Source organism: Chroicocephalus ridibundus, chromosome 1 (genome assembly GCF_963924245.1).
Source record: "Chroicocephalus ridibundus chromosome 1, bChrRid1.1, whole genome shotgun sequence".
Lineage (NCBI taxonomy): Eukaryota > Metazoa > Chordata > Aves > Charadriiformes > Laridae > Chroicocephalus > Chroicocephalus ridibundus.
The window spans coordinates 118,215,982-118,227,758 of NC_086284.1; the positions used below are offsets into that span (position 1 = coordinate 118,215,982).

At 42.6% G+C, this 11,777-nt stretch overlaps 1 protein-coding gene across 2 annotated transcripts in view; it reads right to left on the minus strand.

The window, feature by feature from the left end:
* The window catches only part of GPA33 (glycoprotein A33), a 54,850-nt gene that overhangs the window by 4,488 nt on the left and 38,585 nt on the right, over positions 1-11,777 (minus strand). The window contains exons 1-5 of one of the 2 annotated variants that reach the window (XM_063358202.1): positions 9,031-9,184; positions 6,764-7,028; positions 1,966-2,117; positions 849-1,059; positions 136-294 (exon numbers count right to left, since the gene is read on the minus strand). In XM_063358202.1, coding sequence (XP_063214272.1) covers positions 136-294; positions 849-1,059; positions 1,966-2,117; positions 6,764-6,812 — 571 coding nt within the window. In that variant the 5' untranslated portion in view covers positions 6,813-7,028; positions 9,031-9,184. Of the gene's footprint in view, positions 1-135; positions 295-848; positions 1,060-1,965; positions 2,118-6,763; positions 7,029-9,030; positions 9,185-11,777 lie in introns of those variants that run through there. The other variant, XM_063358282.1, reaches the window with a different exon arrangement.

Here is an 11,777-nt window from a genome sequence, read left to right on the forward strand (position 1 = left end):
GACAACTTTTCAAAATCCTGGACAGAGAACTTCCTAGAAAAAGCCTTAAGTGTGTTTTTCTATTTGTATTTCAAAATCTTTCCAACCCTGATCTACAGAGAGCTCAAAGACTTGATGTCTTTGAATTTGCCATACCTTCTGTTCTTTGTAGTACACGGGGCTCATTTTGTACATTGAAGCTTTGCCAGGTATATCTGGGCTTTGGGGACCCCTCATGAGAAATGCAGGTCAGATTGATTGTCTGTCCGTATTCTGGTGTCCCCAAAATCTGGCATTCTGGCTTGGATGGTGCAACTGAAGGAAGAAAAAAGGAAGGCATTTTATTAATCGGAAGTAGTTTTTTTGTTTCAACCCATCTCCTGTACCTGTGGTTTTTATTCCTTCTAAACAGGCTGGTCTGGCACCTACCATCATCTTCTCTAAGCACTGGAGTGAACCTTGCTCTAATTTGTTTCTCCATCTTGGCACTCGTCAAACAAGAAGGAATTGTGAGATGCTTTTTGGGATATGTCTAATAGTGTTAGGTAATTCATCCTTTGATAACTGTAGTATGATAAGTCACAGTGGAATGAGGAATGCCCTGTAATGAGGCAAGGGTTATTAGGAAAGTGAACTGTATAACTCTTAAAGACAGTTTTCTACAGTCAGATATCTAAGGGAGCTGGGTGCTCTAAGCCTTCCAACCTACTTCCGTAGTAGTAGGAAAAGATTAAAGATGGAATTGTAGATGATGACTTCCTGGGAAAGTCTTTTTTTCTGTTAGAAAATCTGTTGTCTAAAACAATGTGGATATTAGAGGAAGGACAGTGTTTTATCTAATGGATCTGGTGTTGCCCCATCATGCTTACCAAGGACAAAAAGAGCCAAGGTTGCAGTCCGTCTGGGGGCGTCATTCCGTAGACGAACGCTGCATGCATATGTCCCATTGTCTTCCATGGTCACTGCATTGATGGTGATACTGATGTCCCCTTGGCTTATATCACCACTAAACTGTATACGGTTTTCATAGCCTCTGCCATACTGTACAAGTCCATCAAAATACCTAGTGACAGCATCATCCTGATAGAGAGGGAGGGAAAATGAGCAATCTCAGTTTCTTCTTTGTGAGCCTACAACCTAACTTGATGGATTAGCCCACTCTTGAGAGAAGAGCATCTTGGAAAAGAGGGCCTTAAATTGCCCCAGTTTACCAAAAAGCCAAGAAAAACATAGGCATTCAAAAGGGTCTGAGTTTCTCTCTGGAATCCCCTTATCCCACCTTGTCAGAGACGACCGATTTCTTTTGCTGGGGCTTATTCACCTTTCCTCGCCATGACAAGACACTGTGAGATTTGTCTGAGATCCATAATATGTAAATCAAATTGTCCTACAATTACAGAAACTCCCTTGCTTTCTTCCTGCAAGGATCTTCAGAGAAGAAACCAGTGGCAGTTACTGCAAGGAGATTGCCAAAGGCTGCTTCCCTTCTCACTAATTCCCAAGAAGTCAAGGAGAACTTCAGAGGTCTCTCTACCTTCCAATACTCCATATGAACATAGGAGACCTCAAGAATCTCTCTGGGTGCTATTATCATCAACTGAAAACCTCTTATATAGTATCAAAGATATGTATATATAAAAATATATGTGTATAATACATACACATACCTTTTTATAAAGTATCTGAGCATGTCACGTATTTTAATAGATGTAAACCCACGGTGTGTAGTGATGTATCCTCAGTACACAGTTGCAAGACCAAGAGAGAGGAAAGAGAAGGGTGGGGACTGTGCTAGTATCATGCAGTAGATTTGGGATAAATTGCATCTAGAATCAGAGTTTCTGTTTGCATAGTTTTGAGATTAAAGAAAGTCTTAAAGGAATCTTTCTTTCAACACACATTCCCACCCACAGTCCTGCTTCCATCTATCTTCTCACCCCCTTCTTGGATGCCCTATCTTATGTTTCTTTATGCAACTTGATTTACCGCACTATTGATTTTCCTCCAGACAACAATGTCTCCTGAGTGAATAGGAGCCTCCGTTTTGAAATGACAGACAAGAGTAACGTTGTTCCCTCGTGCCACCTGTGTTTCCTTGGCAGGTGCTTCCACAGTGAGGGCATGAGCAGTCACCAGAACTAGGAAGAGAATAAATTCTGCAGTCAGCAAAGTTAATGACATCTGGATTCCACATTTTGTGTCTTTGACTTTCTTACACACCACAACAACCCCACGCCCGCCTCTGTCATCTGTGACATTCCCCACTGCGCAAGAGGTGACGTATACCGGGCTGGTTGACTATAGGAAGCTGCTGCACAGGATGGCTAAGAGCTAAACTGCTTTCCTTTCCTCACTTCCCTTGTCTTTAGCTGGATATACATTGCCATGGAGTTTATAAAGATGTATTTATTTTTTTTATGAGCCCTCTTTCAGTGTGACTGACATACTTTGACAGTTCTAAATGTAGAGAGAGAGATGGATAAACAGATAATATGAGTGCATCAGCAGTCTTAAGGATTCAGGCTAAACTAATAAATTGATATTGTCAAATTTCAGGGATAAGGAAAACTGTCAAATAACTTGCCTCAATCCAAATCCATACAGAAGTGACATTTTATGCTAGGAAATCAAAACCTCTTCATGTAATGCCCTGAAAAAGAAAAAGCTAGAAAAGCAAAGAGAGCTTGAAAGAAACAAGAGAAGAATAGCTATTGGTTTTTAAAAATGAGTAGGGTAGTAGTCACCTTTCTCCAAGGACTGTAGCTCCTGCCGGTGGAGCACAGGAATAGCTGAACGTTGAATATAACAAAAATCCCTGTATGCCCTGGTGAAGCGTGCAGAGTGCAGGTAGGTCTTTCTTGTACGTTGTATTCCACTTGACTTGATGCTTAATTCATCATACCTGAGCATTAGCTAGTGGCAGGTCTTAGTTATTCTCAGAATTAGGCTGGTGTTCACCTCTGCCCTGCCATAGATGACCTTCATGCCTGTTTATGTTTAAAAACGCCTGCTTTCTCCTTACAGTGTGTGGTGGTTTTTTGCTTTGTTTTTTGTTGGTTTTTTTTTAATGACACCAAAGTGAATAATTGAAAAAATCTAAGTCTGAAACCGATTAGAGAGTGGAGGGACGTGGGTAAGGGAGTGCTGCTCAAAGGCACTCCTATGGCAAAGAGGAAGATGGTGCAGTAAGGAGGAAAGTGGAGGAGGGCAGAGGTCTGTGCTCTCCCCAGGAGGGGCGTGCTTTGTGTGGCGGTGAAGGTTTCGGAAAAACCGGGGTGAGTCAGTGTTCCCTGGAGAGGATTTGACTGAAAAGTTGCTGTCTAGCAAGCTTTGGGTCTTCATTCTGCCGTATGTGTGTCCAGATTAGATCATAAGGAAGTGTAGTATGTAAGGGAGGGAGCAAAGGGCATCTAGATTTCCACTTTGAGTTGCAAAGTGATTGTGAATACATGCTTTTTTGGACAGGAAAAAAACCACAGACACATACATTAGGTCGATAAGAGTTAGCCGTTACCAAGTTGAGCAGTACCAGATCCTTGACTATAGCAGCAGTGAACAATAGTGTCCCTTAGAAAATAACAGCATAGGGACCCAAAAGGTTTTGTTGTCACTGCTAGGAACCTGCTGGTAGCAGTTCAGGTATCTGCAGAGGGTAACATGGGACAGTTGGCATGGGGATCTGCTCCCCTGTGGGAGAGGCAAAAGCTTCTGTAACAGTTTCCTGGATCCAGTCTGTCCTCTTCTTAGAATTGGCCCATATTTCCTGAGAGGAGTTTGATGGGAATTTTCACAGCAGCCAAACCTTTCCCTCCTCTGCACCCCTCCTTCCTTGTTGCCCTTCCACAGCTGTCTTCAGAGTCAGCTTCAGATATTTCCAGCAGGATTGCAAAGACGGCCTTCTGCATTTGTTAGCATCCTGGTAAGAAAAGGTGGCTGAGTGACCAGAGCAGGAGGCTTCTAGCTGAAGTTCTGGTCGTTCCTCATTCCCCATCCCATAACAGAGTTGTTCTGTGGTCTTGCACAGTTAATTAATTAAGCATGCATTTTAGTCTCTTCCCCTGTGACATCGCGGTAGTGGTTTCTCCTCTCTCGGGGATTAATTCATTTACAGCTGCTGACAGCTATGAGAGAGAAACGAGCTGGGCAAAGTATTTCTAGCACGGTTTTATTGCAGCCACTCCCAGGTCTTTCCCTGCTCTGGAGCACCTGGTGCAAGGGCCATGTTTGTGTAGCCCCAAGGCTGACTGCATTTTCTGACTACGTTTTTCATCATGCCCTTGAGAGACATCTATGAAAGCTTTCTCGTTGCTTGTCGTGACTGGATAGAGACACTTTCCTGCATTTAGGTGAAAAGCATCACCTGTACTAGGAGATTGAGCAAAATTCATTTCCTCGTCCTTTTGTTACTCAGAAACTGGTTCCACCAGGCTGGGGTTCACTGACAGGTCATTAACTCCGCCCTGAAGCAGAGAAGAGGCTGCCTAACCATAAACCTTCCCCTCACAAGTGCTCTTCCTTCCTCCAATTGGATGACTCAAATCCTACAATAAATGAGATGTTTGTTTTTTTCCAAACATGTCTTCAGCGCAGAGTGGGGGAACCAAACACTACATACAAGAGAAACAGCCTGTAACAAGCGAGACTGCTTATTCATCTGTTGCTGTCACCCTAGTGCTCGAATTCTTCTGATGCTCTCCTGTTTTTCATCCACAACATCTCTTTCTGGCTCCCGTTTCTCCCTTGTTGGGGCTCCTTCTGGCTCTCTGGGAAGCTGCACAGTTTCATTCTGGGATGCCATTTACTCACGCCAATTTCCGCCTTCCCCCTCCTCACTGTATTTCACCTCTTCATCAAGTCACCAACAGCCAGCTAGTCACAGTCAGCATGTCTAAAAATTGGGGTTTATTCTTCAGGGTTGGGTTTTTTTTCTGAGAGAAAACAGAATAAAGTAGGGAGGGGAGGGCCAATTCTGAAAGAAGTTCAGAAAAGGAGAGAGGATGAATAGCCTATATAGTACTAGAGGGATGGCATCACCTAGATTTAAGCCTTAGAGTTACTTTTCTGTGTGTTATCAATTAGTATGTTTATAACATTTTGAGAAATTGAGAAAGGCTTTATCTCCCTCTGCTCAACTTAAACATTAGTACTTGTACAAAGGAAGAAGAAAATCAAAGTGAGGTGTCTACTTTCACATTCCTTACTGAGTAAGTGTTAATCAAAACAGAATGAAGGGCAATTAATAGAGCTGGAAACAATTAGAGGAGTATTTTGTTTGCTGAAAAAATTGAGATTCTGATTAAGCAAAATTGTTATTGCCTGTGGCAGGGGAGTTCGAAATAGATCTTTAAAGGTCCCTTCCAACCCGAACCATTCTATGATTCTATTTGTCTTGGTAGATTTGGCTAGTGAGAAAAGTAGGAAAAGTGGAAATGTTTTACTTCACTTTTACAAGGAAATGCTCTAACTTTTAATTTCTCAATACTTTACTTCAGAATTTAGCTGAAATTTAATTCCAAAGTAGGAGAGGGGAAACCTATTAAATGTGAAATTTGCAGCAAAAGTAAATATTTTGTTTGATTCAGAATGACTGAATGGCTTTTTCTTCAGCAAGAAGTTCACAGTACCAGTTATTCACACAATTGGAGTGAAAAGCTGTGCAGCAGCAGGAGAAGTCAGTCTGTGCCGAGATCCTGATGCAGCTCATTCAGGGCAGCTCTGGCATCCCAACACTGCACTGCCTTGTGCTGTGCGGTTTCTCCACTCTGGTGCAGTGCAGGAATCTACTACACCTTCTCCAGAAATTTTTTCACAGGCCAGTGTTTTTAACACTGAATTATGACCATTTGAGTCCTGCCCAAACAGGCGAGAAGAGCTTCACCCACCATACACATTTCTCTTCTGAAAAGTTTCCCATCTATAATTTGGATCGCATGAATGGTGAGAATAATGAAAAAGGAGAAAGAATACCAATGGCATTACACAATTTACGTAATGATCATGAAATCATGACCCAAGTCACATTTGTTGCATATGGAGCACATCCACTTTTTCTAATTACATTAAGTTTTGTGAATTTCCTTCTTGTGGGTCTTATTGTTGAAGTGAGGCTTTCAGGATTTTTGATAAAAAAACCAAGAGGTTTCCATGTGCATAGCTTTGTCTGAAGTTTGGAAGAAGGTGTAGGAGCATTGGTATGAGAAGACAAGATGGGTCAAAAAGCAGTGGAACTGAGACTGCAGGCTCTGCAAGGCAGGATGAGAAAGGGCAAGTCTGTGATGAAGGCTGAGGGCGAGCTGTCTGATTTATATATGTTAGTGGGGATCATTATGCATCCCCCTAACATGAATAATATAGGGAGATCACGAGTTGTATGGGAGTTCATACAAACAGTAGGATTTAGACTCACAGAGACGTCCACTACATGCAGATTTACATATAAAAGAATAAAACCCAAGGACTTTTCCACTTCCAGCTGAGAAAGTTCCATCTTCAGAGATAAACATCATATTTAACAGAGGCCATTAAAACTGTTTTTAAAAATACTTTACAGCCTCATGAAGAATAGCATTCTTTTCCTGTTTCTAACACTGTCTTGCAGCTTTAGGAGATGCCTGTGAGTCTGGACATTCAGCACAGAGACAGTAAACACACCTGCCTGATCATAAACATGAAGGAACTTTTACTAACCACAAAAGAAACACACAAAGCCCATTGGAATACGCAGGCTTTGTAGTGCTGTTTCCTTCTACCCAACCCTTGAGGACATAACCGAATTAGTACTCACTTGTACCAAAAATGAACAACCAAAGGCTTTTCATTGCCATCCTCCTCATCGCTGCGTTGTTTCACCTCAAGGTGCTCTTCCTTGTGATCTCTAGGTGGCTGGGTAAGTAATTCGCTTTAGCTGAAGGGCTGCTTCACGGTAGCATCGCAGGTTCACTTCCTCAGTCTCTTTTAAAGCGCTGTTTCTCTGGCCTGCCACTCCCCTCCCCGCCAGAATGACAAGCCAGATCACCAGTAGGCTTTGACACGGCTCCGCTGCTCTTTGCCTAGGGGCAGAGAGGAGCCTTGTGAACTCCCTCCCCAGTTGTGAACTTTCTTCCCCAATTAAACAGCCTTTCCCAGTTTCTCCTAACACGCAGGTACACAAAGCGAGAGAAGAGGCACACCGACAGGTGCGGTGACTGGGAGTGTACAATACAACAATTGAAGTCATGCATGCGATGACACGTAACTAGGGAAGGATAAGCCTCATTCATCTTAAGTATTTATTAAGGGACCTTAGGGCCAGAGTTAAAAAAGTATTGAAGTGTTTCACAGGGCGGGCTGCTGCCCACATCTCATTAAGGAACTGCAATGCCTAACTCCACTTACTTTAAATACCTGTAAGAATATGTAATTTATGCTAATTTGATGACTAATGGCTTATCTAAATGTAAGTGACTTGCATCTCATACAGGTTCTTATGCACTTATGCCTACTGTTCAACTGTCCCGGTGTGTGGCCTGCACAACAGCCGTATGTACCAAAGGTACCTTCTACCTTTCCGCTGAAAAAGGCTGTTAGATAAACTGATCAATGGCTTGTAGCACGCTCGCTACGTACCCACTGAGACATGCGTAGTGGAAGTCCAGCCACTGCTCACGTATTTTGGCTGGGCAGTTGGAAAGCACAAATAACTTCTGCTGTAATTGACTGAGGAATAAAGGGAGGACTGATGGCAGCTCAGACAGATATCTGACATTACATTTAACTGAATGCAGCTGGCTAGCATGTCTTTTAAACTCTTTACTGCCAATAGGTAGCAAGGGATGTCTCCATCTGGGATAGTCATCTGTGCTCTATTTCTAGCCATTTGAGAGACAAGTCACTTTTAGGGTGTGAGTGATCATTTTAGGCATTTTAGATGGGGACTTCATGTCTTTAGACCTCATTTGCAGCTTAAAATAATCATACCCACAATGCAGTGATAATACTGACGAACTCTGTTTTGATTGTTGAAGGAGGATACCTCAAAAGTGGGTGCGTACACCACAGATAGCTTTGTTTAATCTAATAAAGTGGATCTTGATCTTGATCTTGTGCTGACCCCATGGTAAACCTGCCAAAAGCCATGCTAAAGACTGCCTTTTTGTCTCCGTGGCGGTTGTTCAAAACACCTCCAAGACAATGAAACTTATGAGTGATTGGAAATCCAATCCTTCTGATAGAAAGGACTGTCTATACTTTGTGCTTGATACATAGCCTCAGTTCTCTTTAAACAAACTGTTAGCACAAAGCAAATTAAAGCATATACGAGTACAGAAACTGTATTCTTTGGCAATCTTCCAAATGAAGATGGCCAATAGAAAAATCCATCCTGCTGTATCCATCTCTAATAGGCTGCAGGCATTAGGAAGTGGCAAGGACCCTGCAAAGAGAGGAGAGCCTTTTTCCAAACAGCTTCCTAACCTCTAAATGCTAGCTACAAATGACTTAAGATGTAAACAAAACTGGAGCAAGGTCAGTAGTCTCTTCCTCTTTGGAGCCCACAGGGATGAGGTTCCTCACAAGGATGAGTTTCTTAAATTTTTACCTCCTTTAAAGATTAACGAACTTCGTGACTTTATCCACAGCCTCCGGGGAGAGACATGTAGGATCTTTACTCTAGCTTCCACACTTTTGATTTTGCTCCCATTTAATATTTTAACTGAATTTGATGAACAGAGATAGTGACAGAAAAAATGCGATCACTGTACACCATCTGCCCGTACTTCCTCTGTTAGTTCTCTACATAACAGCTGTGAGTATTCACCGAAAGAACTTGGTTACAGTCCCTGACAGACACTGTACCAACTTGGTAAGCTTGCCATTATCCTCTTCACAGAAATAAGAGTTTCACTATCATTTATACAACCTGTCTTCCCTCTCTTCTCCCCAATAATTTCAAAACCCCCTTGACTGATATCAGCTAAGTTTGACAGATAGTAATCTCAAAGATGGGAAGTTCCTTTCAGTCATGTAAAAATCAGCAATCCTAATTGATAAGAGAGAAATCTAAATTAATGGTACCTCTTAGGCATCAATCAGTCGTTGTCTTCCATTCCAAGAATCCATGGTTGCGCAACGGATGCACCTAACCACGGTCTGTCTCATCTCTAGCGCAGCCAGGCAGATAGGGAAATTTGGTACGGCGAGTAGTCACAGGGGGCAAGAGTGGATGGCTTCGTAAGGGATGTTTATCATGCTGGGGCACCTGGACTGCAGGACTCGCGTCCATTAGAAACCAGGCTTGTTAATCCCACTGCTTGTGGAAATACATGGGTTTTAGTCTGTATTCTTAACTTCAGCAACTGATTAGTAAAAAACCCGCAACAGAGAGAACTTGCAGAGTTAAGCTGAAAACAGTGCCTATAACAATAGTTCCTAAAATACCTAAAGCAGGTCTGAACTTAGTAACCTTACTGTCTAAAAGATGGTATGTAGATGAAGCACTGCATGTTAACCCTGAAATAAATGCACTATTTCTATTTTCACATAAATTTAGCTGTAAAAGTAACAAGATGCATCCTCTCCGAGCGTATTGGCATGTGTCTGGTTCCATTGTGCTGGGGAGGAGGGACAGGCACTGGATCTCACCTCACGGTCCATAACTTGGACAGGCTGCCTTATCTGGTGTCCGCGCGGAAATATTGGTGTGGAAAGGATTCACTGGGGGAACAGTTTTACCCTGCCTCTCTCAGACACTCAGTTGCATTGCAAGTAAATAAGTTGTCACTGAGATTGATAATGTTCTGTTGTTTTGGAGACTTAGTTAAATAAGAATGGTTTCCTAGGTATCATATACTTCAACACCTGATACTTACATAAATCTGATATTAAGACACTTGTTTAGATGCACTTTATTTACTGCTTTTGTTAGTTATCTAGGCCTAGATTGGAAAAAGATCTTTAGGCACTTATTTCCTGTCACTTTTCCCTGATAGTTCTCGTTGGGGGCCTCAGGAGCTGTGGATAAATGCAGGAGTCAAATGCACAGTTTACCTATGAGAAGTCGGTAGAGCTGCCCAAACAGAAAGACTGGGACAGCTGGCAGTTTTAAGATATTTTAATTTTGTTTCTGGGTTGACTTTCTTTCACTGTGTAGTGTAAGCTGCCAAAACTCACAGGCATTGGCACCACAGCTAAAAGAACTGCCAAAGCTTTGCCATTGCCCTACTTAGGCTAATGCAGGCTATGTCTTAGCACAGGTTGACACACATCGACTTCTTCGTCACTCACCCATGGGCACTGCAAACCCTCAAAGTCTTATTTCTACTGATGGCTGCAGCTCTGGGGAATCTTTTTGCTGATATATAGGATTTTTAGGGGATATTATTAACTTATTTAAATGAAACTGCCATTGGCATGAAAAGCTTTAATAGAAAACTAGGGTGGCTTCATTGTCTTGCCAAAAATACATACTCTGATAAGGCTCACCTATAAAAGCCAATGAGGATTAATGCATAGGTGGCATAGTGCTAACACTATAAATGACGGTAACTCCTGTTAAGTTAAGCCAGAGAAAGAGGAACCTTCTATCAAGATCCCATCTTTCCCACCTAAGAGGACAGCACCTGGCCATGTTCAGTTTGGGTTCATCTATGAATGGATGTATTAATCACCAATGACAGATGCCCAGCCACTTACAGCTACTTAACTTTTTGCTATGTTTGCATGTGCATACATTCATTAGCAAAGATTTCTAGCTTCCTTGTCTCTGTTCTGCATGGTCATCTTGATCCCATAAATGAGCAACTTGTAACAAGCAGTGAGGAAGAGCTGCCAGGCTGCCTGCTGTCAGTGTATTCTCCACAAGTCTGCAACGTACGTGATCCTGTCTGCATCTCTGCACGTGAACGGTTGCGGTGGGCATGGCAGGGCTTTCAGGTCTAGCCATCATCCCTTGCTGTAGTTGTATCCTAAAGATTCATGAACGGCATTTTCAGAAGCAGCTCAGTGACTTAAAAGCATCAGGTTTTATCGGGTCTCAGTGGTATACATGCTCCCACAACATTTAGGTCCTTTGAAAGCTGTATAATAAGGGAGTCCATAGGCAAATGTCTTTAGATCACTTCCTGTCTCAATTAGCACTATTTAACAAGAACACATATGGCACTGCTTAGCAGATGTGGGTAAAAATTGCATTGCCCAGAGGAGGCAGCTGTAGGATCAACACAATTCATCCTATTTTGGTACATGAAACCATTAGGATCACTTCAAACCTGTAATCAGTAATCCATTTTTCCCCTTGATATGACACCCGAGATTCAATATACCACTTTCTCTTGTTCCTGCTTGCTCACCCCAGTAACTGTATTAACACAAGTGTAAGCTATGAGCATACAAAGGCTTGAGTGCCTGTTTCATGGCTCTTCCCTGCCGTGATGTGGCATCCCTGCAGATGTGGCCCTATCCCTGTGTGGGGATGCAGCACTCAAGTAAGAAGCAAAGAGGGGTACGCAGGCCCTGCCCAGCATGATGCAGCAGCAAAGGTAAGAGACAGGTCAGTTGTCTTTTCCATTTCCTTCCTTTTTTGCTTGTTTGTTTGCAAAAGGAATCAACAGTGGGATGTCATTGCATGCCTCAGAACTGGAGGCCCTAGTACAGGTAAATAGCACTTAGGCTTTCATCTGGTTCTGCGCTGGACCAGCCTGGCCCATGAGCTTTGCTGGGGAGAAAAGAGAGGTTTCCTCATTGAAAAGGCATCAGAGGAGACATAGTGTACCTCAGTCCTGGCTCTTCCAAGAACAAAAATCAGGTAATTATACAATCGTAGA